The sequence below is a fragment of the Gracilinanus agilis genome, chromosome 5, assembly GCF_016433145.1.
Source record: "Gracilinanus agilis isolate LMUSP501 chromosome 5, AgileGrace, whole genome shotgun sequence".
Classification (NCBI taxonomy): domain Eukaryota; kingdom Metazoa; phylum Chordata; class Mammalia; order Didelphimorphia; family Didelphidae; genus Gracilinanus; species Gracilinanus agilis.
Window position 1 is genome coordinate 198,140,706 of NC_058134.1, and position 27,825 is coordinate 198,168,530.

Sequence of the window (27,825 nt, forward strand, 5' to 3'; positions counted from 1 at the left end):
AAGGAAGGAAGGAAGGAAGGAAGGAAGGGAGGAAGGAAGGAAGGAAGGAAAGAAGGAAGGAAGGAAGGAAGGAAGGAAGGAAGGAAGGGAGAGAAAGAGAGAAAGAAAGAGGGAAGGAGTGAGTGGGGGAGGGAGACAGGAAGGAAGGAAGAAAAATAAATGAGTTGCCAAGGTGTGTCAGATGAAATTACAGCTTTAAACAAACAAAATTCCCATAAACTTGAACTAAATTGAACAACTTGTTCTTGATGAAGCAATGTTGGCTCTCTGTACTCAACTTTTTCTACCTCTTTTTTCAAAATGTTGACTGACCACCTCAAAATTGTAGGAATTGAAGTCAAGCTTGGTGGCCAACAGTCAGTAGCTTGCTTGAGGAAAGCATTTACCCATCTGTTGTCCTATGATGTATCTCTCCATCTCCACTATTTTTTTTTGTTAAAAAAATAAACAAATCCTTACCTCCTGACTTAGAATAAATATTATGCATTGGTTTTAAGGTAGAAAAGCAGTAAGGGCCAGGCAATTGGGATTAAATGACTTGCCCAAGGTCACACAGCTAGTAAATATTGGAGGCCAGATTTGAACTCAGGACTTCCCATCTCTAGGTCTGGCTCTCTATCCACTAAACCACCCAGCTGCCCCTATCACCACTCTCTTCTAAAGACCATTGATCACAGCTTAAGAATCACATTAACCAAGTCTTTTGGTACAGTACATATAGTTCGTCAAGGCCAAATAACTAGAACTCACTGAGGCAGCTCATTCCTGCCTTTTATGAGTCAATAAATCCCATTGGACTCTCGGTTGCTTTACTAACAGCCAGGTACCTCCATTATTTAAATATAACATCTCAAAGCATGACAGTAAATCCTTTCTGTGTGGGGTAAGAATATAAAGTTCCAAGACTGATTCCATAAGACATGCATGCCAGTCTCTGTTATGACTTTATCATTGCTCAACAAAGATAACTTGGTGAACCTAAGGGAAAATGCTCTAGTTGAACAGAAATTGAATTATAATGGGCCAGCTTCTAGAAATCAAAGCTGATTATAATCTTTATTCTTCCTTCCCAGCCCTTGTCTGTTTTCCAGGTCCAGTTCCTGAATGCTATTGGAGATATACTGGACCTATTACCTTCACTAATGATCCCAGGCAATGCCTCACTGAACCGTTCTGTTGTGGATGAAATGGGTCATTGCTCTGTTCTTATTAAGGTAAATTTTCCAGTAGTCCCATTTTGTGTGTTTTTTGTGCGTGCATGTATATAAAGAAGAGGGGAGAAAGCTTTTCTCATTATGTAATTGTACAAACAAACCTTCTCAAAGGCATAATAATCCTGATCCCTCATCATGACATGAAGGTGACACAGAAATCAAAGGGTTTCACAACAAAGCATCAGATCCTACCAAGCTGGAAGGACTTTGTATTCTCAATCTGGGAATTAATCCTATATCTATCATCTAAGGACTAGCCTACCTAAGTTGAGAATAGCTCATCACCATAAGGTTTGCCACCAGATGCTTTATTTTTCAACACAGCAAGTCTCAAAGGTGTGAAAAGGTTGTGGTCAGCATTAGTGTTTTCAGACCAATGAAGTGAAGTCTAGAAGAAGTGAAGTGAAGCGCAAATGTTTCCTATGTGCCAGAGAGTACAATCTTCTCACATTCTTGAAGTTCATGTTTGTGGAAGAGATTTCTGCAAAGTAGACCTCAGATGGCTCAAGCTTCAACCCCTGATTAAAATGGGGAGCCTCTAACATGAGTTCAGGTCTATTATTACCATACTAATAGATATTTAGGCGAATAACATAAAGTTAATAAAAAGCATTTAATTGAATCAGAAAAAGTAATGTGTAACAGGTGTGCAGGGGTCCATCATACTGTGATGCTACAGACTTCTCAGAAAGGACATGTGGATTGCTTGCGCTCTCTCTCTCTCTCTCTCTCTCTCTCCTTTCTCTCTTTCTTTCCTCCCTCCCTCCCTTCCTTCCTTCCTTTCCTTTGTCTCTTTTGAATTGATACTGTGTTGGTTCCAAGGCAGAATAGCAGTACAGGCTAGGAAATTGGGGTTAAGTGCCCAACATCACACAGAGTCTGAGGCCACATTTTAACCCAAGACCTTCTATCTATCTTCAAGCCTGACTCTTATCCACTAAGCCACCTAGCTGTCCCTGATCAATTGTTCTCTAAGATTGCTCATTTCAACCTGCCTCCCACACTGGTAGGTCTCCGCTTTCACCACACAGTTACTGGGTGGGCCAACCCCATTTATTATTGGCGAGACCTTGCCTGGAAGACCCAGCCATAAGATTCACTTTCAAGCTCACCCATTGGCCCGTTCCACCTCTAAATCAGCTGCCTGACCCCCAAACTTGTACTCTTCTTCTTTCTTCCCCCCTTCCCATATTTCAATTCCCTTTATATTTTATCTTTTCCTGTTAAAATGTAAGTAAGCTCCTTGAAAGTGGAAACCGTCTTGTTGTTTTTGTATCCCCAGCATGTAGTACAGAACCTGGAACATAGTAAGTACTTAATTAATCTCTAAGTCCTAAAAGTAACTCTGTTATTGGCAAGGGGGAGTATATAGATTCTATCATTTACTACTTGAGCTCTTGGGCCCCAGTCATTGTGCTTCCATTTGCACAAATTCATCCACAAAGTAATGACACTTTTAGATCTTAAACATTGCTATTTATTTAACAGTAAGATGAAAGCAATAATAACATTCTACTATTAAAACTAATACAAGAATACCACAGTCCATGTATAAATTGGTATCATTTTCTTAATGCCCTTAATATCTATGAAGGAGAGTGGGCACACACAGGAATTTGCCAAAGAGAATATAAGTGAAGAAATCTATGTGCTCAAAGTAAGTCACAACCCTAGAACTTCAGAGCCTTCTTTCTGTTCTAGGAACTGTCCATAAAAGTTTCTTCATGACTATAGCTTCTTTATTGAATAGATGCTTCCACTGCTATGCTAAGAAGATCCACACTATGTTTGACTAACCCCTTACTAGGCACATCTCAGACAAACTCATCAATCTGCTTGGTGACTTCTGTTTTTTTGCTTCCAAGCTGTTTCTCTGCTTAGCTGTAATTCCTTAACAACTTACATATTGAAACTTAGCTGATACAGTTTTGAAATCTGATCTTTCACATCTGTCTGTCTGTCTGTCTGTCTGATTGTCTTTCTCCCTTTCTCCTTCTTTCCCTTTCCCTCCCCCTACCTTCTTCTTTATCTCTCTCTTCTCTTTCTGGATTCAGACTTGGGGTCCTCTTGATAATTTATAGTTAACTTATAGATGGTATCTAAAGTATCTTGTATCTATAATTAGATTAATTAGATATATCCTTTAGTCATAAAAACCAATTTTGATATCCACATTCTTCAGTATACTGTAGCTTGGACTGACTTCCTCAGAACTTTTGAGTCAGAGTAACTCTAACAGAACTGTGAATAGATTTATTCAGCAAAAATCTGCCCCATATGAAAAAGCAATAGCTTGAAGATTCAGTGCCATACAAATATAAGATATTAAAAATATTCTCCATACTCAGACCAATGTTTTGCAGTGGAAATAGCACTGACTCTATAGGTAGAAGTCTTAGATTCAAATCCCAACTCTGCTAATTACTACCTGTATTACCTTTAACAAGTGACTTACTTTTCTTGATCCTCTGCTTCCCTCATATGTATAATGAAAGAGGTCAGGCAAAATGACCTCTGAATTCTCTTCCAGCTCTCTATCTATGGTCCCATCATTCTACAGACTCCAACCACTAGTAGGGAAGGTTTTAAGCTTTAGTTTGGTGTCTCTCATGTCACAGCTTAAAAACTCAAAACGAATCCCAGTCTTCATGGCTCCATTTTTCTCTCCACATTTGGAAGAGAAGTACAAACAAAAAAGAATGCATGCTGTCATGTCAAAGAGCAAAAGAAAACATATATAACCTGACTACTGCATTTCTGTTCTCATACTATTAAGAGACTTGGGTCTCAAAAACAGTGAATGAGGGCAGCTGGGTAGCTCAGTGGATTCAGAGTCAGGCCTAGAGACGGGAGGTCCTAGGCTCAAAGCTGGCCTCAGCCACTTCCCAGCTGTGTGACCCTGGGCAAGTCACTTGACCCCCATTGCCCACCCTTACCACTCTTCCACCTATGAGCCAATACACAGAAGTTAAGGGTTTAAAAAAAACAGTGAATGGGCTTTTGGAAGGACATGGACAGGAATCATATATGATAAGAAGGTGTGAAGGGGTTGGGATGAGATTATAGTTTCCACTGAAATCAGAATTTAGGAGTTGGTTGCAAAGTGATGAAAGTTTTGGCCACAGTGACTCTATGAGGCAGTGTACTAAATCAGATTACAGACTGCATTAATGGAAGGAATACCCACACTGACACATCATTAAAGTATTGAAGAATGTGGATATATGCACAATTCAATTCAACACGCATGTATTAAGTATTAGAATTAAAAATGATAAAGGCTGGTATAATAATATAAATTAGTATTTTAATTAAAGCCATGTTGATAGATAAAATCATTAGACCACGCGCTTGTAAGCATTCAAAACTGCCGCCTCCATACTGCCTCCTAGCCAAGCCCTACTCGCCAAAGAAGAGCTTACTGGCAAAAGAGAGCCACTCCCTCCTAACCCACGAGATTTAAGCGCTCCCCTGCGTCAAGACGTCGGAAACGGAAACCAGTTGGACCATGTTGGATCACGGGAAATGTAGTTTTGATACATTTCCCTTGTCCATAGAAATATATACACTTTTAGATGGTTTTTTTTCAATTTCCTTTTTACATAAGCAATTAGAAGTAGAAGGTCATAGTGGATCGTGCTAGACTTGGAATTAAGAGATCTGTGTTCCAAAGCCACCTCCACACTAGCTGGGAGAATATTGGCAAATGATGTAACCTCCCTTCTGAGTCTAATTTTCCTCATCTGTAAGACAATGATAACAACAATCATCTTTATATAGTACTTTAAAATTTGCAAAAAACTTCATATGCATTATTTCATTTGAGCCTGGCAGTAACCCTATGCAATAGGTACTCAAACAGACAGGTTCAGAGATTTATGCATAGTCACATAGCAATTAGGGGTCAGATGCTCAACTCAACCTCAAATCTTCCTAATTCTAGGTCCAATGCCCTACCGGATACTCCACGTTACCTCTCAGTGGATATATAAAAGTCAATCACTGGGTTGACAATAATACCTGAATTCTCTGCTTCACAAGATTGTTGTGAAGAAAGTACTTTGTAAGCCTTCAAGCATTCTATGTGCTGGCATTGCTACTCTTCTTATTTAAAATAATGTTTTACCAAGTTGCTCTGTGCATAGACAACTGTCCTTGGCACTAGTATAGAGCCAAAGTATCAATGTGACTTAGTTGTCCTCATGGACAAAAAATGATTTTTTTTTTGCCCTTATTCTTATTTATTCCTTTTTTCTACCTATTTCGAGTTGGAAGCGACATCTAGACCAACAGTTCCATTTTATTTTTTTAAACTCTTACCTTCTATCTTAGAATTGACAGTAAGTATTGGTTCCAAAGCAGAAGGGGTGGGGGTAAGGGCTAGGTAATTGGGGTTAAGTGACTTGCTCAGGGTCCCTCTCACAGAAAGGAAGTGTCTGAAGCCAGATTTAAACCCAGGACCTCCCATCTCTAGGCCTGGCTGCCTATCCATTGAACCACTTAGCTGGCCCTCAACCCCTCCATTTTACAAATTTGGAAATGAAAGTCTAGGTGGGGAAATGACTGATCCTATACCCATTTTAACTTTTTTTAACCTAAAAAAATTTTTTTTAATTTTAACCCCATCACTTTAGACTATACTTTCAATCTATCTGTTCCCAGCACCTACCTCAGTGGTTTGCAGATAGTAAGTACTTAATAAATGCTTATTGAATTGACTCAGCATTGATCTACCATCTTGAGATCAACAATACTGAGTTTAGCATTCACTGTAATTAGCTTCGCCCAGACTCATCATGTTGTTGCTGCTGCTGCTGCTTTATAGCTACACTCATGCCATCTAATAGCAATGTTTCCCTTTCCCATCTTGCTTCCTACTGTGCGTTTTGAAGTGGACCTAAGCCCTGGGAGACACCATCTCCCAGGACTCTCTACTGCAACTTCCTCTGACACATCCCATTTCCTTTGTGGGATGTGTCAGAGGGAGAATAAAGAGGAGAGAAATGTGAATTTTGGCACTTTTTTCCCTAACCTATGTGGAGGGCTTTGGTCCCTGCCTAGCTGGGGGAGATCTAACTTTCCTTGGCTTTCCTAAATTTTCCCTTTCCTAACCCTAAATAAACCTACCTAACTTTCCCTGGAGTCTAGCCTGATTTAATCTGCTCCCTAGCCTACCTACAAAAAATCCTAGTCAATTTTCCTACTCCAAAAAGAGGGAGGGACCCCCTGGATACTTTCCTTCCCTTCCTTTCCCTATCTTTCTCTCCTTTTTCCTTACATCACTACCTTAAGCCTAGGGACAGTAATCAAAATCTCACCCCCCCCCACCCAAACTCTTACCTTGTGCCTTACAATTGATATAAAGCATCAGTTCCAAGACAGAAGAGCAGTAAGGGCTGGGGAATTAGGATTAAGTGACTTGCCCAAGGTCACCTAGCTAGGAAGTGTCTGAGGCCAGGACTTCCCAAATCCAAGCCTGGCCCTCTATACAATGAACCACCTCTTCATCTCCAGGAATCAAATCTACAGTCATCCCTGGAAAATACATGTCAATTAACTGCTCCAAGATACCATCCCTAAGACATTCTTGCCTATAACACCCCTCCTTGACTACCATTCCCTGGTTTGTGTTGTCCTCTCCATTAGAGTTTAAACTCCCTGAAGGCAAGTACTAGCTTACCTTTAATATCTATATACCTACCATATAGCAAGTGCTTAGAATGCTTTTTATTCATTCATTGATTTGAATAAATGAATTTATTGTTTTATTGAATCCATTTATATTAAATGTAATAAAAGTTAACAGTTAATGCATTGCAAAGGTTCAGTCACAAGTATTATATCTAAGTGTAGCTCAATGAAGGGAAAATCATTAATAATTGAGAGTTTGAAGAATATTTCTTGGAAGAAGAATAAATGGAACTTTGAAGTCTGAATAGAAATTCAGCCAGTGAAAGGAAGAGAGTAAGGCATAAGGCAGGCATTTTAGGTATAGCCAGCACTGGAAGCAAAAAAACAGTTAAAGATAGACGAATGGGGGAGGAAGAGAAAGAGAGACACACACACACAGAGAGAGAGAGAGAGAGAGAGAAAGAGAGAGAGAGAGAGAGAGAGAGAGAGAGAGAGAGAGAGATGGAAGATGATGAATCAATAGCCCAGTTTGACTGGAGAATAGAGTATCTAGGGAAGACTAGTATGACATAAAGGTAATGACGGTATATTGAACTTTGAATGCTGGGCAAAGGTGTAGCAACTTTATTTGCTAGCTAGTTAGAAAAAGAAGAGTTCAAAACAGAGGGGTGGTGTGACATTTTTTTCTTGCAGTCCTCATAGTGTCCTCTCAGGACCCTTAATATCATTGTATGCCATTTTGTAGATATTGTACTATAGACCACGGGCAGATTGCTTTACCTTACTGAACTTATTTTTCTTTACATTATCTGAAAAATTGGGATAATAACACTTGTGTTACTTAATCCACAGAATTGAATATTGTTTTGACGATTGAATGCACTGATGTATATAATACATTTGTAACTGCTGAAGAGCTTTCTATGAGTGAACAGCTATTGACCTCCATCCTTCCTTCAATTTTTCTTCAGGTTAAAAAAAAATAGAAGGATGGCTATTAACTCACACCTTAATTTTTCATTTCCCACCGTACTTCTTTTGACCAAGTTAAATTATTAATTTGGAGCCTCCTAAGCAAATCAGACAGGATATCCCCAAACTCTTAGTCAATTTTAAGCTTTAATAGCCCACCCTGCATTAATAAATATAATAAATGGTGACTGTTACTTAGGCTGTCTGGAAAAGTAAGGGAAAATTTTAAGAGAGTAACACACTGATGTGTGTGTCCTATTTTCCTGTGTCTCTATAATCCTTGTAATCATCCTTTGTTTAAAAAAAAATGATTCATCCTCTGTAGCCTTGTGTTTGATTTGCTGTATCTTTGACCATAGGTCCTCCCTGGGTTCGAGAACATCTTTTTTGCTCATTCAAGCTGGTTCTCATATGCATCTACACTTCGGATATACAAACACTGGGACTTCTCTATCAAAGATTCAGTGACTAAAAGTTCTCGTCATTCGTTCAGCAGCTATCCAGGTAACTAGGCGAAATCAGCCTCTAAGTGATTCAAAATTATTGGAAAGAGAGAAGAGAAAAGAACAAGATCTGTCTATAATTAGTGAAAAGCTTGAATTATAGAATTAAAAAAATAAATACTAGTTTAGTCCTTTCAGGTAATATAGAAATCCTAAGTAGATTAACAGTACTCCTAAGAGGTGATCCATACATTATTTAAATTAATGCTTCTAAATGAATGAAAACTGGTTTTTCTCTTGGTTGCAAAGGTCAGTTATGGTTGTTTGACCCGGTGATCACTTATCATCACACTTAGAGTACAAAGATACTGAAAAGCTTTAAATAATATTATGAACCTATTTTCATGGCTTAGGAAATATGAAATGGCTCAGAATCAAATAGTAACTGAATCTAAAAAATAATAATTATTATATAAGATTGTCAATAAAGAAAAAAAAACCAAAGGATTCTAGTCAATTATAGTAAGTGAAATTGAAATAAGTCTGTTTGAGGAAATTGTTGTTTGAGGAAATCCTATTTGAGGGATCATAAATCTGGGTCATTGTGCCATGATGGGGCATCAAGATAAAGCTTTGTGGAAGCCAAAGACTTCATTTTGTATAATGAACTAATCACAAGAAGTCAAATAGATTTTCAGTCAATAAGGAAATGCTTTCTGCTGATGGAAGTTATCCAGGGATGTATTGGCCCCAGCTTGAACTAGCCACTAACTGCTGATTATGAAATTTTCAGTGTGAGTATTTACACCTCAAATCAGCAAATACCACAAATCAGGGCGTGATTTATTGTTTTGTTAATTGTCTAGACTTAAGAAAGTGACAGGGAAAATGTTAATGCAGATTAAGCTTAAAACTATCTAAGTCGAGCATTTTCTTTCTTTTTCTGGAAATATAATTATTAAACATTTACCAGTGCCCTCTTGGAGTTATCCCTGAATCAGCTGTAGAGTCAGACCACCAACTCACCAGGGCAAAGATCATCAGGATTAGTAAAAAGCAAGAATAACAATGAGAAAAATATGCAATGAACAATTGAAACAACTCAGTCCTGAAATATTTATATAAGTAATCAGCAATGAGAGATGGAAAATGGACAAGAGAAATAACACTGACTCCAGTTATAATAATTTATCTAGTTTACCTGCATAAATTGTACTGCCATGGTAAAAGACCAAATGATTACAAAAAGCACAAAAAAGGGCAATCAATCAATAAACATTTACTAAGTGCCTACTGTATGCCAAGCACTGTGCTAAATGCTGGACATAGGAAGAAAGGTAAAAAAGTCTCTGTTCTCAAGGAACTCACAGTCTAATGGAAGGAAGGTGGTGGGACATGTAAGCACTTTTCCAAACAAAAATATATACTAGTTAAATTGGAAATAAGGGGCTTTGGAAAAGGCTTCTTGTAGAAGATGAGATTTTATCTAAGATGTGAAGGAAGCTAGGGAGACAGCCAGTGTGAATGCCCATGTTCAGGGAATGAAGTGTCTGTGAGGAACAGCAAAGAGACCAATGGCATTGATTCATTGAATAAGTACATGGTGGAGACAAGGTGGAAGAAGACTGGAAAGGTGAGAAGGAACTGGGTTTACAAAGGGCTTTAAAGGACAAACAGAGCATTTTATATTTGATTCTGGAGGTAACGGAGTCACAAGGGCTTACCGAATAAGGAGGTGACATAGTACCTTGATCAATTTGACAGCTGACTAGAGGAACAGACTTGAAGCAGGGAGGACAATCAGCAGACTACTATAATAGCCCATGCATTAGGTGACGAGAGCCTGGGTCAGAGTGGTAGTAGTGTCAGAAAAGAGAAGGGGGCCTATATGAGAGATGTTATGAAGATAGAAGTGAGGGGACTTGACAACAGATTGAACATGGGTTGGGTGTCTGGGTAGAGGGAGAGGAGTGAGAGAAAATTGAGATGTGGAGGATGATACTTAGGTTGAGAGCCTGGGTAATTATTGTTTCTTTTTCTCATTCTTGAAAGACCTGCCATCAAATCTGCCATTCTGTCAAGTTATTGTCCTAAATCTTTCTCTTCAAAGCAAAATTCCTAGAATAAATCTACATGTATTGACTCTTATCTCCTCACCTCCCATTCATTTTTAAGTCTCTCCCCATTTCTTCATTTTTCCCACAGAAATCATATGAGAGACTTGGTTAAATATTTGGTAAAATCTTTTTGAGATCACATCTAAAACATTCCCCTGATCTGAGTCTAGTACACATGTCAAAAAAAAAGGAAAATTATCTTTAAGATTATTGTTATGTTGATCCTTTCTTCTCAATGCTATTATTTTTTTCAACAAATGCACACACACACACAAAGCCACAGTAGAAGTCTCCCTTGTAACAATAATGAGTTTGTTAAGTAAAAGAAACTGACATTTTGGCCACATCTGATAACATACCTCATTCTACAGCTAAAGTTTACCACCTCTCTGCCAAAAGGTGAGAGGCATGTTTCATAAATAGTCTCAGATTGAAAGACTGGTGCTTGTTTTGATGAGAGATGTCACGTCTATTGTTTTCCTTTTCATTATTATGGCTTATTGGACTCTGCAGTCTCCTAGTTTTGCTTGCTTCACTCTGTATATAAATCTTCCTATATAAATTTCATATGAATCTTCCCAAGTTCTTTAAATTCTTAATATTTATTATTTCTTTTGGTGCTATAATATGTAATTATATTTATATGCCACAAATTGTTTACCTATTCTCCAACTGATGGGTATTCACTTTGCTTTCATTTCTTTGGTACCACGAAAAGTTCTGCTATCAATATTTTTGTATATGTTTAGAACCTTTCCTTTTGTGTTCCTTTGGAGTAGCCTAGTAATTATATGACTGGCTCAAAAGATACATATCCCTTAATTATTTTTCCAGCATAATTCCAAATATTTTCCTCCAGTGGGTGGTTCAACAATTCACACCTTGACCAACAAGATAGTAGTGTTCATTTCTTTCCCGCAGTCCCTTCAACATATGTCATTTTTGTCTTTTGTCATCTTTGCCAATTTTGTGAGCATGTGGTTAACATTATATGGTTTTAATTTGCATGCTAATAATGACTTGGAGAAATCTTCCATATTTTTTTTAAAAATTTTCACTTAAAAAATTTATTTAATAGAATTTATTCCCAGATATTTCAGCACCTCTTTCTCCTCCCCACACCAAAGAAGGTCTCACTTGACAAAAAATATGTAAAGATAGATTATATCTTTCAAGTTTCTTTTTTTTTCAATTCATTCTCTGGAGGTAGACATTCACAAGTTTTTCTTCAAATATTAGTTCTATAACTGGGTACACTATTCTTTTAGTTCTGCTCATTTCACTCTTCATTACTTCGTATAGATCTTTCCAAGTTTTAAGAAAGTTAACCTGCTCATCATGTCTTATGGGGCAGTAATATTCATATTTATTCATTTTCATAATAATTAATATTCAATCATATACCACAATTTGGCCAGCCATTCCCCAGTTGATGGACATCTGTTCAATTTCCAGTTCTTTGCCATCACAAAGAGAGCTGCTATAAATATCTTGGAACATATAGGTTTTCTTCCTTTTTCCTTGATCTCCTCTTCCCAGCAATACAGTTTTATAACTCTGGGCATAATTCTAAATTACTCTCCAAAATGGTTGGATAAATTCACAGTTCCACAAAGAGTGTATTAGTGTCCCCATTTTTCTACATCATCTCTAACATTTGTCATTTTAGACAATCTGAGAAGTGTGAGATAATATTTCAGAATTGTTTTGGTTTGCTTTTCTCTAATCAGTAATGATGTAGAGCATTTTTTTCATATACCTACATATGGTTTTGATTTCTTTAGCCAAAAACTGTCTGTTCATATCTTTTGTCTATTTATCAAATGGGGAATGACTCCTATAAATTTTTTCCTCAATTTTCTGCTTTCCTTCTCATCTTGGCTATATTCATTTTATTTGTACAGAAACTTTTTAATTTAATGTAAACAAAATTAATCATTTTAGGTCTCACAATGCTTTTCATTTCTTGTTAATTCATAAATCCTTTCTTATCCATAAATCTGATGGGTAGTGTGTTCCTCATTCTTCTAATTTCCTTATGATATCTCCTTTTATGACTAGGTCATATATCCAGTTTGATCTTGGTGAATGGTGTAAGTCTTACACTGTGAGATATTGATCTATACCTATTCTCTGCCAAACAACTTTCCAATTGTCCCAGCATTTTTTACCAAGTAGTAAATTCCAAAAACTTCAATCTATACTTTGATCAAAATGATTTGACAAAAAAAGTGATTTGGTGAATCATATTGACATTATTTCACTTGTTTTTCACAACAACCCCATAAGTTAAGTGCTAATGTTATCTCTCCATTTTTACAGATGAGGAAACTTGAAGCAGACAGGTTAAGTGAGTTTCCTACTAACCCAAAGCCAGGAAGTAGTTGAGGCTGAATTTGGACTCAGGTCTTTTTTGACTCCAGGTTTAATAATATGACTAAATCACATAGTTGCCTTTTAGCTACATCTTTAATAATATATACTATAATTTTGCAGGGAATTGGAATTCAATAGGGTTCAATACTCTTTCTATTCTTAAAAACTAGAATGACATTTACTCTTCTTCAGTCTTGTAGCACCTCTCTCATTCTTCATAGTCTCTTAAATGTCATTTACCCATCACAAGGTCCAATAAAGACACCTGCCTTTTTTCCCCAGTAATCAGAGAAGTAGTTTACATGGGCCTGGTGACTTCAACTTATCAAGAGCAGCTAGGTGCTTTCCTACTATCTCCTCCACTTATCTTGGTTTTCAGCTTCCTTTTATCTATTTTTGTTCTGTATTTTCCAGTTCAAAGATCATTTTCTTTGGCAGGGAAAATGTCAATATTCATGATCTATTACATGTTTGCTTCTGAAAGCAGTGTAAGAAGACAGAGTGAGATCAGTCAGGTAACCATGTAGCAGAAATTTAAAAATTAAGAGAGCAACTTTAGCAGGTGTTTTTTTTCTTGGAGGAAGCAGAACTGTGAGATACTAGAAGTAAAAGTAAAGAACTCTTTTCTGGGATTTGAATATAGGAATGAGTACTATAGTATAAGGTAGCCTTGGGAAGTGTTATGGTCAAACTAAAGCTGTTATGGTTAAGTAATATTGTATAGGAGTCTGATAAAGCTGGCCTGGCATAGTCTTTCATAATGTAAAGGATCATTCAACTTCCAATGAGGGTCCGTCTGAGGCCAGTGAACTATGCCCAAGCCTCGCTTGTGTAAGAAGCAAGGCAAGCCAGGCATTTTGGAACTGTGAAAGATGGAACACAGAAGGAGGAGATGAGAGTGACAGCTGAGGCTGAAGCAAAGACTTCTGGGAGGAGATCCAACTGAACACTTTAACTTTGGGGTTAACAGTCAGGAGGGAGGTGGTTTTGGAGGGGCTCTGGGACCCACAAAGTGAAATCTGGAGAATTTCCTGAGACCTTCAGTGAAGATTAATCATATCACTTGATCTGTATTGGTTCCTGATCACACTGGAAATATACAAAAACAGTTTCTTCAGTTTGGCTAGGGGTGTCTGGACTTCTGTGGGGAGCTAACCCCTGGGACCCACAAATATTGCCTTGGGCCTTGCCCTTCAATATCCTCTTTAGTTAGTAACAATTCTAGCTAAAGGACTATTATTTGGAGATTGGGTCAGAGAAGCTGTGATTTTGGAGAACACAGAAGAACCTCTGTGGGTACCCTGCACAGTGAAGGACTGAGAAGGAATTTTGGGATCACCAGCACCCCTTTTCCTGAGAACCCCATCTTATTTTCCTTGATCATTCTGTTCCTGTAATAAACCCTAAAGTTTGATTTAGTCAGATCAGAGTGAACTTAATTGGTGGGAGGCAGAAAGAGTGGGTTGAGGGAGGAAGGAAAGTAGACCTCCATTTTAAACCTGATTCCAGTTCGGGATTTCTAGGGGAGGCTTCAGTGTGTACTGCCTAGCACAAACATCTTATTGGGGTCACACTTGCTTCCCCTGGAGGAGAAGACATTCCTTTAAATTCTCTACCCTGGCATAAACATCTAGGGATCCCCATTTTTCCAAGAAACCCCATTTTGTCTCCCTAGTAAGGAGGGGTGGCTGTGAGGGAGAAGTGGCCCTTATAAATTAACCTAGGGGGTTAACCACTAAACCCCAATCCTCCTGATCACCCCCTTCTTACACTAGTTTGTCCTTTTCCCTCTTTGTTAATAGTTCATCCTATAAATATTCAAAATCGATCCATATTGGATTGCACTGCTTACAGATGGTTTCTATCTTTTTTAATCACTATTATGGGAACCTCCTCAAATGAAGGAGTTCTCCACTTAAATCCCTCAATATCACTAGTGGTAAATGGTCTGTGGTACCTGATAGTGATTAATTCTCTTTCTGGATTGAACATTGGCACTTCTAGTAGAGGGAATATGGTATTTTCATCTTTTTTCTGTGCTTTATGCTTAGTTGGCTTGTTGGAATTACTAGAAACAGTAGCTGTCTTTTTAGCAGAATTAGAAGTAGTGTTAGATTCAGGTTCGACAAACTGGGCTATAAGTTCATTTTGCTCAGAGATGGTTTCAGCTAATTGTGTAATAAAATCTTCAAGATATGCTAATCTACTTTCAGTTTGATGGCTATTTAGTCATTTCTTCTTCCTAAACAAAATCTTACCAACTATTAAATATAGTTGGTAACCCTGGATAAGTCCTGATACTAAAAAAAAAATTCAAAAAAAAGGTAGCAATCACAGGATATCTAAAACATTGAGATGAAGTATCTCACTGAAGGTTCTTGGCAATGGGAGCTGCTGGAGGTACAATGGGACCTCTTCTTGTACTATTTGAACCATGGTTTTGAGCATGGTTACTACTTCTCCCTGTTACTGACTTCGAATTAGAAGATCTATATGCTAATCAAAATCCTGTGGCTTGCCAATCTGTTATGGCCAAACTAAAGCTGTTACGGTTAAATAATATTGTATAGGAGTCTGATAAAGCTGTCAGGGGTTACTAAATATTGATAGATGGTTGATAAAAGTTGTGGAGATCAGTTTGGTACACCACTGACACTGTTTATTCTAAAGAGAAATGGAGATATGAAAATGGAGGAAGGAAACTAGGAGATTATAGATCTTAGATTGTATTACTATGCCTAAATTAAAACCCTCTATATTAAAAATCTCTAATAAACCCTAAAATCTAACTGCTTTCTTTTAAGTTTCTTCTTGCCTACAAAAGCAGGCCTAACTACCTACTCTGACTAATCTAAGATAATAATTCACTATCTATCTACCTTACTTATTAATAAATCTTAATCTCCAACACCTCCTAAAAGTATTTCTTCTCAAATCAAACTGCCACAAGCCAACTGTCAGATCTCTTGACAAAGCCAAATGGAACTCCTGTTCTCTGAGACAGCCAGAGAAAATGGAGCCCAGAACTCACTCCAACCATCCCTGATAAAAACTGCTCTTAAAGAGATAGTGTGAGATTATGACTACTTCTGCTCTTAAAGAGACAGAGTAAGACTCTGTAACTCTCTCTAACCTAAAAGATTCTGCTCCTAAGGAGACAGAGTAAAATTAAATAAACTCTTTATAACAGAAGGATGGACTGGATAATACAACTTAGAATGAATTATAATGTTTTTAATAGACTTTTTGATTACTTAGTAACATAGGAACAATAAAAGAACTCCCCAGACATAGGAATCCAATTTGAAACTGGTGTGTACACTGATATATACAAACACCAACTCCCAGTTTTAAAAATGTGAACCATTTAGAAGGTCTTCATTTTGTGTTGGCTGTAGGAAGCAATGTCTTCACTAGGAACTGTCAAGACAATAGGAATAGTAGTGTGGTCATGGAAATATATATTTAGAGACATTTTTAGATCTTTTATATTTTCAGAAAGGGAGACACTTAATAGAGTAGATTTTTTTTAACTTTGCCATGGATAACTATGAAGTGCTAATTTCCATTCATGGTAAGGGCTCATATTTCATTCATAAGGCATTTATTTGGAATTCAGAAACCTTGGAAAATAATCGAGGACAAGTTAGAAGAGAAAGTCCATTGGATGAGTGACAAAAAGGCATAGCAGAGTCTTTAGCAGATAAAAACTGTCTAGGAAAGGAAAATGTCTCTGAAAAGACAATTACTGTTCAGAAGATTAAAGTGTGAATTTAAGGCTCTCCATTATTAGTACCATCTCAGACAGAGTTCTTCCAAATGACTACCAAAGAACAAGGTTGGTGAGATGTTCTCAGAATTGTGCCATGTAGTTTAACAGTGGTCATGGTCTTTGATATACCTCAAGTATAGTAGAAATATAGAGCACCATAACAATGTCCTCTCCTTCAATTCCATTGTTTATCTATCACATAAAACATTGAATTCCACCACTAATCTGGATTCAGGCCACTAGAGTGAACAGTCTTTAGTTCTGAAGAGCTCATTTACCAAACATTTAAAGTCATTACATATTCATATTGCCAGACATTCAAATTGAAGCAGAGGGGCAAAAATAAATGCAATATTTTCTGCCATATTTAAGGATGAATGTAAAATATATCTTTATTTCTCTAGGGAATTCTTCTAAGTGAATAAGCTAACATTTTCAGATTTTAGAGATACCCATAAAAGAACAACCAAACACTGATAAATGTTCTTGAGGTTACTTACGCACACCAGTATTTTCTACTAATTGAGGATATATTTGAAGATGATTTGGGTCATATATATTTTAGTCTCAGGGAAGTCCTATACATACCCATAGATTTACCTTAGCAATATGGTGGAAGGCAAAAGGAAGTAAAAAGTAGAAAGAAACTTGATTGTGCTTCCAACCAAGACAAAGAACTCATTAATTATAGATAGAAGTGCATATGGGAAAATTTGAGATCCCCTCTAATGAAGGCTCCTGCTTTGTGATTTCAGTTCTGATACCCATACTTGCCTGGGAGGGACAATGAGCAGATTAGCCTTTTGGTGATATAATTTAAATCCATATACTGAAAGGAGGACTAAACCAACAGGTCAAGTAATCCAAGTAATTGGTTAAGGTAGGTAGTTTGAGGATTGAGGGAACTTTGTGGTAAAAAGAGGGGAGAAATTATTGCCAGAAGTGAAAAGGTTCACTAGGTACCATCAATGGTAGAGGACTGTACAAGATGGTACATTCTCTATCTCATGCTCACTCTTTCTGATCCTCTCAATAATAGATATTTTGACCTTTACAAGAGATTACTATCCTGTTAGAAATTCCTATTTTAATGATTGATTTTTAAAAATACTTATAATTTACAATACCCTTAACTTTAACCCTCAAAAAAAATCAAGTTTAATTTATATGTATTTACATTTAAAAATAAATGAATAATGGAAATTTGGTATAGAAGATAAGAGAGAAGATCTTGAAGACTTGGAAAAGTGCCATAAATTCAAGAAAAGGGCAAATACCATTCCTTTCAAAAAGGGAAAAGAGATACGTATTTGCAAACCCATAAGCTTAAATTCAATTCCCAACAAAACTCTAGAACAGATCTGGGATTTATTATCAAAGGGATAGATCAGGAACATCTAGGAAAAGAAGCAGTGCTCATTTCCTGCTTTTGACAGGGTCACCAAGTTGACTGGTCAAGAAAGAGAATATTGTGGATATAGTTTACATAGGTTACAATAAAACATTTGACAAAGTCTGTCATGTTATCCTTCTACAAGATAGTAAGATGAGGGCTAGATCACAGTACCTAGTCCATAAGTGGACTTAGAGGTGACTAAATGATTAGAACCAACAAATAGTTATTAGTGGGTTGATGTCACTATGGAAGGCCATTCCCCAGGTATCTGTACCTAGCTTTATGCTATTTAACATCTTCATCATTGTTTTGGATCAGTGGTTCCCAAACTTTTTTGGCCTACTGCCTCCTTTCCAGAAAAAAATATTACTTAGTGCCCCCTAGAAATTATGAAACTATTTCTTGAACTCAGAATAGAATGTAATACCAAAAAAGTGTGGCCATCACCGCTTCCCTGGATCGCTGCAGCACCCACCAGGGGGCAGTAGCGCCCACTTTGGGAATCACTGTTTTGGATGAAGGTATAGTATAGATCATTTAAATATTACATTCACGAGAGAAACAAAGCCAGAAAGGTTAACTAACATATTGGACTACATTGTCAAAATCACAAAAATCTTAACCAGGCTAGAAGATTTGTTGTTCAGTTGTTTTTCAGTCATGTCCAACTCTTCATGGTTCCATTGGGAGTTTTTTTTATGGCAAAGAAACTGTAGTAGTTTGCCATTTCCTTCTCCAAATCATTTAACAGATAAGAAAACTGAGCAAATTGGGTTAAGTGATTTGCCCAGGTCACACAACTAGAAAGTGGCCGAGGCCAGATTTGAACTCAAGAAGATAAGTCTTCCTGACTCTAGGCCCAGCATGGTATCCACTATACCACCTGGTTGCCCCTATGATAGAACATTGGACAAAATATAATAAGATGAAATTTAGTGGAGTTGAAGGTAAAATCATATTAGATTTCAAAATGCCACCTTCATAAGTTCAAACTAAACAAAAGATTTACTGCCCTGGCTCCCACTCACCAAATCTAGAAGCTTTAGAGGACTGTAAATTCAGTCACTAAATGATAACGATATAGCAATCACAAAAGTTAGGAACTTTAGGCACAATGTTCAGGAATGGGTTGAGCTCAGTGTCCTGCTTTGGAGTTCTTCCTAACTCTATATAATTTTTTAACATACAAATTTGGACAAATTATCCAAATACCAGGTCAGTCTGAATACTCATGAGCTTTCTTTATTCATTAAATCCTGCATATTTCTTTTAATAGATCAGAGTTAATATATATTATTCTGGTTCTATTCATTTCACTTTGTTGTTTTTTTGAGGGTTTTTTTGTTTGTTTTTTAAAAACTCTTACCTTCCGTCTTGGAGTCAATACTGTGTACTGGCTCCAAGGCAGAAGAGTGGTAAGGGTAGGCAATGGGGGTCAAGAGACTTGCCCAGGGTCACACAGCTGGGAAGTGTCTGAGGCCAGATTTGAACCCAGGACCTCCTGTCTCTAGGCCTGACTCTCAATCCACTGAGCTCCTCAGCTGCCCCCTATTCATTTCACTTTGAATCATTTCATGAAGTCTTTTCCTATTTCTTAGTAGTCTTCATATTTTTCATCTAAATTACATTATAGTGTCCATTATCTTAACATGGCACAGTTTATTCAGCCATTTGTCTATTCACATTTTAGTGTTTTTTTCCCAGCATTACATAATTATAAATAATGACAATAAAAATCTTTGAATAGGTAGCTCTTTATTTTTCTTTTTGATGATGCTTTAGGATATATCTTTAGAAAGATAATTGGGTCAAAGAAAATGACATGATAGATAACTTCTATCATATACTGCCAGATTGCTTTCTAAAATGATTCTGGGAATTTGCAGTTCTTCCAATAATGTACTTACCTATTTCTCCACAATTATATCAGCAGCAGGTTGCCATTTTAATAATTTTTGCTAATTTGATGGGTGTGATTACATCTCAAAATTGTTTTAATTTACATTTCTTTGATTATTAGTGAGAATGAGCATTTAAAATTTTTATAACATACTTTATTGATTTTTTTCCTTTTGATTAGTCATTCTCCATCTCCAGCAAACAGAACTCTGCCTTGTGACAAATAAAAACAATACAAAAAACAATTGAAGAGACATTTAGGTAGCTCACTGGAAAGCCAGACAGGATGTCCTGGGTTGAAATTTGGCCTCATACATTTCTTAGCTTTGTGACCCTGTGCAAATCACTTAATCCCCATTGCTTTGCCCTTTCCACTCTTCTACATATACATAGTATACATACATAATGGAACATATACATAGCATTGATTCGAAGATGGAAGATAAAGGTTTAAAAAAAATCTACTTGGAATTATAGTCAAATATTTGTAACAGTTTCTTAATACATTTTAGTTTTTAATCTGGCATATTTACTACCATTTTTCAATCTGTTGTTCTCTTCCTTTTGCTTTTATCTATATAGATAGCTGTAACTATGCATACATCTATGTGTTTGTGCATACATTTGTGTTTATATGAAGCTAAGGGATCAAGAAGGAGATTCCTTCATTATTCCTGAGTCGGCATGTGAGCCATATGCAGACAAGGTAGTTCTAAATATATACTGCAGTATATGAGTCTGTATACATAGATCTATGTGTGTGTATATTTGCATATTTATATACATGCACACATACACACATATATATGTTCATGTAGTTTTATGTATATGTAGATATATATTTTATGATCAGACACTTTCCATTTCTATATCTTAGTGAAATTCGACAAAACTCTAAGTATCTCATCTAAGACAGAATTGCTGCTGATTCATATGATCAGAAGAAGTTCCTATAATGGACAACCTTAGAAAATAACTCATAAGATCCACTGGAAGTTCTTTGAAGCTTTTCTTGTGCTGGGAAATGGGGCCACAGATGTTGAAACATAAATTGGGAAATTTTCAGTGTGTTGTTTGTTGAATTGTAGCATTCCAAAAATAATGATTCCCATGAAACTCAGATTTCACTCAACTGCCTATCCAGTTTTTTTCTTGGATGCATTCCCATGTGTTTTAGGGAATACACATGCAAACAACTAGAGCTTCAGAAAAGCCCTGACACCCTGGGGCAATGCTCTGGTAATCTTATTGAAAATAGGCTAAAATCTTTCTTGCTTAGAATAACAAGAACGACTGAGCAGTCATTTTTAGTTGTGGTAATTATTTTTGTTCCTTGGGTCCTTTTAGGAAATTAAAGATTATTTAAGGCAATGCAAAAAGCCTCCAAAAATTGGACACAGCTCCATTGCATGTACTTGTGTCTGTCTGTTGGTGTTTTCTCGTCTAAAATAATATTAAATTAATGGGTCAAAATAGACATTTAGTCACACCCATGTGCACATAAATACATGTATATGTTTATACTAAACACATTAAATCAATGTTATCGCATAATAAACAAATGTGTTAAAATAAACATATGCATAAATATCCCTATGGGTGCATGTATAATATACATGTGCATGTGTGTAGCAATACGTTACATACATTTATATACCGATGGCTTTCTTTACATGGGTACATTTTAACAAATTGATTTAGTCTATGAATATATACATACAGAGATGTATTTATGAGTGCATATACATTTAACCCATCAATTTAATCACAGTCTGGCTCTATGTAGAAGAAATATCTAAATCGATATAAATACTCATTACTCTCCTACTCTGAATTCCAAGCCCTAATTGTGCTGTTTCCTGAATCCATCCCACACCTTATCCTAGTACTGTTCTCCATCTACTTTGTCCTCTCCCTTCTCCCACTAGTTATGGAATTGGCCCATTTCTGCTACCAAATTTAAGCCCCATAAAGGAAGGGGCCGTGTCTTACTCACTTTTGTGTCCCCTAGAGCACACGTCCTAGAATGAGCAGGTTGCCCATTAAGAATTTTTTTTTAATTTGTAGAATTAAATCTGATTTGATTAATATATTCACTGACTTTACTTGGTGCATTTGAAGTTAATCCTTCATAGCCATAATATATATATATATATATATGTGTGTGTGTGTGTGTGTGTGTGTCACAAATATACATATATAATATACATATGTGTGTGTGTGTGACAAAGAGACAGTTCCACATCAAACTATATCTCCCAAGCCACTCAATCTGTGTGTTGCTGGTAAACTTATTCCCCATCCTCTTGCCAAGAAGACCATCACTGCTTCCCAGACTTCTCTCCAGTCTACACTCTGTTTTGAACATTACACCCTCTCATCTTCTAATGCCCTCTTCTTCACTTCTGAATAGCTCCAAGAATCTCATCCTCCCTTCCCTGCTCTTGCTGACTAACTGAGGGTTAGATGATTGTTCTCAGCCCCACCCTGTCAGAACGTGCACTTCCCCATGACTCATTTTCTTCAATTACATCCAACTCGCTCACCCCATGGTTTGCGTATAGTTCATATGTGGTATGTGCTAGTTAAATATTTTTGTATTTTGATGAAACCACTTTGCCTTTTATGGTATGTTTATGTAACACTAAAGAACTGCCGCTGGTCCCAAGGTGCTAGGTGCTTCCCCTTCACTCACTGTGGCCACTTCTTCTCTTTAAGGAGTCCATCTTTTCTCGACCCAGGCATGACGTCCAGCCCAGGCTCAGTCTGGAGGTGTGGAGGCTGGCCTTTAATGAAAGGAGGATGAGGCTCCTTTTTCCTCACATTCCTCAGCTCTTTAACTGCCCAACCTTCACCCCAGGACCTTGAAGACAAATCATTTAAGCAGACGTTATTGGCTACTTCTCCCCAAGTGGAAGAGCAAAAAGATATTCAATGGACAATGGGAACCAGGTGTGGAACAGATATTTATTTCTTATAGACAAAAGAAATACTAAAATATGAAAGATTCATAAGTACAAAATGATACAACTTAAAACCGCATTCATTTACATAACATATAACTACTGTTTCGATATTTTGGCAGGCTGAGACTTGTTGTTGTTCAGAAGTGTCTGAATCTTTGTGACCCCCATGGAGGCATGTCAGCACCTTCTGTCCTCCACTATCTCTTGAAGTCTGTTCAAGTTAAGTTGTTTCCATGACACTATCTACCCATCTGTGCCTCTGCTGCCCCCTTCTCCTTTTGTCTTCAATTTTTCCCAACTGCAGGATCATTTCCAATGCATTGTGTCTTCTCATTGTGTGGCCAAAGTATTTAAGCTTCAGCTTCAGCTTCTGACTTTCCAGTGACTAGTCTGAATTAATTTCAGTATTGATCGAGTTGATCTCTTTCCTAGTTAGGTGACTCTCAAAAGTCTTCTCCAGCACAACAATTCAAAAGGATCAATTCAGTGGCACCTGGCTTTCCTTAGTGTCCAACTCTTGCAGCTATACATTGCTACCAGAACAACCATAGTTTGAGCGCTATGGACCTCTGTTGGAAAGGTGATGTTTCTACTTTTTAGTATGCTGTCCAGATTCGCCATAACTTTCCTCACACAGAACAAGTGCCTTTTAATTCCATGGCTACAGTCACCATCTGCAATGAAGAATATAAAATCTGCCACTACTTCCATTGCTTCTCCCTCTGTTTTCCAGGAAATGGTAGGACCAGATACCAAGATCTTAGATTTTTTTCAAATTAAGCTTTAAGTCCACTTTTACATTCTCTTCTTTCACCTTCCAAGAGATTTTGTAATTCTTCACTTGCTGATCCTTAAACTTCATCGAAAGCTTCATAAAGCAGTTTCTGGGATTTCTAATTAAGCATTTTGCATTTCACCTTGGCTCTGAATTGTCTGAACAACTCCCAGTATTTGCCTGCTGGTAAAACTGACTGGGTTTGGGCCAAGCCTTTTGTTGTCTGGTCCTAAATTTTCCCTTGCTGATAGCCAGCTCCATTTATTTGACCCAGCCTTGACAAACCTACAAAACCCACAAGGTCACATCTGAGTCTCGTCACGTCCGTCTTGAAGTCAAGGTGAAAACAAAGGAACAGAGGTCAAGCTAGAGTTCCAAGCCCAAGATGACCTATTTGAGTCCATGGTTTATATGGGAATGGCAATAGGGGGAGAGAATAGCCTATATCCATCATCTCCCTCCTAGAGAGTCCAGAGACAGAATATGCTATTAGCAGTTCTGCTATAACATTTGTTTTGAAAATGTGAAATTGTTCCTATCCAATGAATATAGTAGGGAACAACTTGAGCATAACGCAGATTTTGATTTTGTTTATGTGTGATTTTGTCTGTGGCAAATGGTGAAAATGCAGAAAATGACACCACTTCACAATAACCCCTAAGAACCTTTTGTTGCCCATTTCCACAAACTTCAGGCCTTTTTCAGATAAAGTTCCATATTTATTATATATCTTCTGTACACTAGGAGATGTGGGCAGAGGATTCTATCCACCACCACACCATGCCCTCCCCTCAACCTTCTGTCAAAGCCACATTAGATGCCACCACTATTGTAGTGTTTATGTATTATTTAGAGTTTGTGCTAATATTATTAGGTTCATGGTTTTTATGTCCCTCATAAAGTTTATGAGTAGTGCACCCCAACCTCAATTTTCTCATAAGCTCTTTGGCTTTTTGTTGCCCAATTAGGCATAGTATGGTGATTCTTAGATGATGTGTCACATTATAATAAAACTTAATGTCCTTTTTGTCAGGAAGTACAAGCAGAGACCAAGCCAAAAACTTCCTTTAAAAAAAAAAAAAAAGGTATATTGTTTCTCTGATTCAGAAACCAGTGAAGGAAGCACTTCGTCATTTCAAAGGAAGGAAGCATTTATTATGTGCCCACTAAATGCCAGGCATGGTGCTAATCACTTTACAAATATCTCATTTGATCACCACAACAACCCCGGGAGGTAGGAGCTCTTATTATCCTCATTTTACGGATGAGGCAATAAGAAGTTAAATGACTTGGCCAGGGTCACACAGCTAGTAAGTGTCTGAGGCCAAATTTGAGTTCAAAGTTGACGCCCAGTCCAGCACTAAACCTACTGGGCTATCTCTAACTACCTCACCCACATCCTTCAACTCTGAGCTGTCACATGGCAGAAAAAGCCAGACTGTTTGTCATCTGCTGTGTGAACAAATGCTGAGTTCCCACATCCCTATAGTCCCCAGAGATTTTCAGGAGAGTCCCAGGCATACATTTCCTGGAATGCCCTCATTGGCCAATTCAGCATAAAAGCATGAATTTAGGAAAAAGGAAGGGGAGGGAGAAGAAAAATATGTGCTGCTGTGCTGGCTCAGTGGAAAGTGTAATGATCTTAGAGTTCTTTGAAACTTGGATTTAAATCCTGCCTGGGGGCAAGCCTCAGTGTCAACTCTAATCTCTTCCTATGAAAAGATCATATTTGCTTAAACTGACTGTTAAAATTTCCCTTAATTACATGTTCTCATCTTCAGGAGGGAATATCCTCTCAGCATCCTCAGGTGAGCCACCTGTCCCACACCCCAGCAAGGCAGTTCTCTTGCACCTTCGGTTGTAGAGTAGGTACACATCTTCATTAAGGGGGATTTTTCTCCTCAGTTATTCCTTAAAACAATGAAATACAGATTCACTAGCCAAAAAAATCTAGTTCATTTAATGAATCAACGTCATAATTCTGTCATTTCAACAATGTGCAGTATAACTATGGGGCAGCTAGGTGGCTCAGTGGATAGAACCATGCCTAGAGAGAGGAGGTCCTAGGTTCAAATCTGATCTCAGGTACTTCCTAGTTCAAACCCAAGTCACTTACCCCCAATTCCCTAATCCTTAGATCTCTTCAGCCTTGGAAGTGATACTTAGATACTTGGAATAGATACTTAGATTCTGTTACAGAAGGTAAGGGCTTAAAAACAAAAACAAAAACAAAAACTATGCAACTGTAATACTTTACGTTGCCATTAGTCCTAGAAAGGATGTATCAATCAGCTCTCCTATGGATCTCCTCACTAACCCTGTGATTTCTCAGACCAAAACCTTCCCACCTTGTCCACTCTCTTTTCTATATGTTGTCAATTAGAATATAAGGTCCCTAGGGGCTGAGATTGCTCTTGAACTTGGCTGTAACATTCCTGGGAGGTGTCATTTGGGGATTTATTGAAGGAGGTAATCTATGGATTCTTTCAATTTCTTTTTTACCCTCTTATTCAAGAAAATCAAGGCAATTTGCTTTAATAATTTCTTGAAATATGAGGCTTTTTTGTATTAACTTTCAGGTAGTCCAATGATTATTAAATTGTCTCTCCTGGGGCAGCTGGGTAGCTCAGTGGAGTGAGAGTCAGGCCTAGAGACAGGAGGTCCTAGGTTCGAACCCGGCCTCAGCCACTTCCCAGCTGTGTGACCCTGGGCAAGTCACTTGACCCCCATTGCCCACCCTTACCAACCTTCCACCTATGAGACAATACACCGAAGTACAAGGGTTAAAAAAAAATTGTCTCTCCTGGATCCATTTTCCAGGTTGGTGTTGTTTTTTCAATGAGATATTTCATAATTTCTTCTATTATTTCATTCGTTTGATTTTGTTTTATTGTTTCTTGATATCTTGTGAAGTCATTAGCTTTCATTTGCAAAATTCAAATTTTTAAAGAATGAATTTCTTCCATGACCTTTTGATCCTCTTTCTTCATTTGGTCCATTCAACTTTTCCTGGTACTCTTTTCTTCATTGGATTTTTTTGCCTCTTTTTCCAGTAGGTCAATTCCGTTTCTTAAAAAACTGTTTTCTTCACTGGATTTATGTACCTCTTTTTCCAGTTGTCCAATTTTGCTTTTTAAACTATTATTTCCTTTTTCATGTTGCTTTTATTTCTTTTTCCCATTTTTCTTTGACCTGCCTTATTTGATTTTTGAATTTCTTTTTTAGTTCTTCCAGTGCTTGAGATCACTTTCCATTTTTCTTTGAAGATTTGCATGTGGTTGCTTGAATCTCACCACCCCTCAGGACTCTGTGTTTTGCTCTTTGTCTCCATAGAAATTTTCTAGAGTTAGGTATTTCTTTTACTATTTGCTCATTTTCCCAGCCTTTTTTGCCTTTGGGCTGGGAATTTGGAAAACTGATGGTTCTGTCTCCTCTGCTGCTGACTTGCAAGGCTCTGCATTGTGAGATATTTTGTCCTGTGACTAGGTCTTCATGGTAGTGCAGACTTGAAAGGGCCAAGTGTTATGGACTTCTGGGCCTCACTGTGGGGTGGTGCCAGGGCCTTGGACTTCAAGGGGTGGGTCTGGGATATTGGATGTTCTGTTGTTGCTGTATCTAGGGTCCTGGGATCTGGAAGTTGACCTATGCCCAGTCACAGAACTTGGTGCAGTAGGTGGGGGGGAGGGAAATGGGGGTCAGCCAGCATTCCTTGGTGTGTAGTTTTGTTTCTGGTTCCCCCTTATCCCACGAAAACCAACTCTCTCTCTCTGCCTACCTTTCAAGATGCATTCAGCAAGAGAGCCTCCTCACTTCATCTTGCTGTTGGTTTTTAACTCCTGTCATTTTGAGGCACTTTTTAAAGATTGGTTTGGAAGGATTGTCAGGGTGGTTTCAGCTGCCATCTTGGCTTCACCCCTGAGGCAGGATTTTGAACTCAGGTCTTCTTGACTCCAGCTTAATAATTTTTAAAAATTGTCATTCATTCATATTGCAGAAGAAGAAAAACAAGACATAGTTCTTGCCTCCAAAGAACTTTAGGGAACCTTTTAAGTCTCAGCTTAGGTGCCATTTCCTCATTTTTCCCAGCCTTTAGGATTCTTCCCCAAATTTCGCATAGGCTTTTGATCTTTCCTTGGTCTTCTTCACTCTTTTCCTTGTATTCTACTTGTCTCTAAAGTTTAATATATATGTATATATATATATATAGTTATTATTAAAAATGATGAGGGCCAAGATCAAAAGGGAGAATAGTATTTTAATAAAA

At 37.5% G+C, this 27,825-nt stretch overlaps 1 protein-coding gene across 1 annotated transcript in view; it reads left to right on the forward strand.

Moving 5' to 3' along the window:
• Positions 1 to 27,825, forward strand: part of PLBD1 (phospholipase B domain containing 1) — a 95,414-nt gene that overhangs the window by 44,676 nt on the left and 22,913 nt on the right. Inside the window, exons 6-7 of the mRNA XM_044679083.1 lie at positions 1,074 to 1,214; positions 8,177 to 8,321. Of these exons, the coding sequence (XP_044535018.1) occupies positions 1,074 to 1,214; positions 8,177 to 8,321 (286 nt within the window). The remainder of the gene's footprint in view (positions 1 to 1,073; positions 1,215 to 8,176; positions 8,322 to 27,825) is intronic.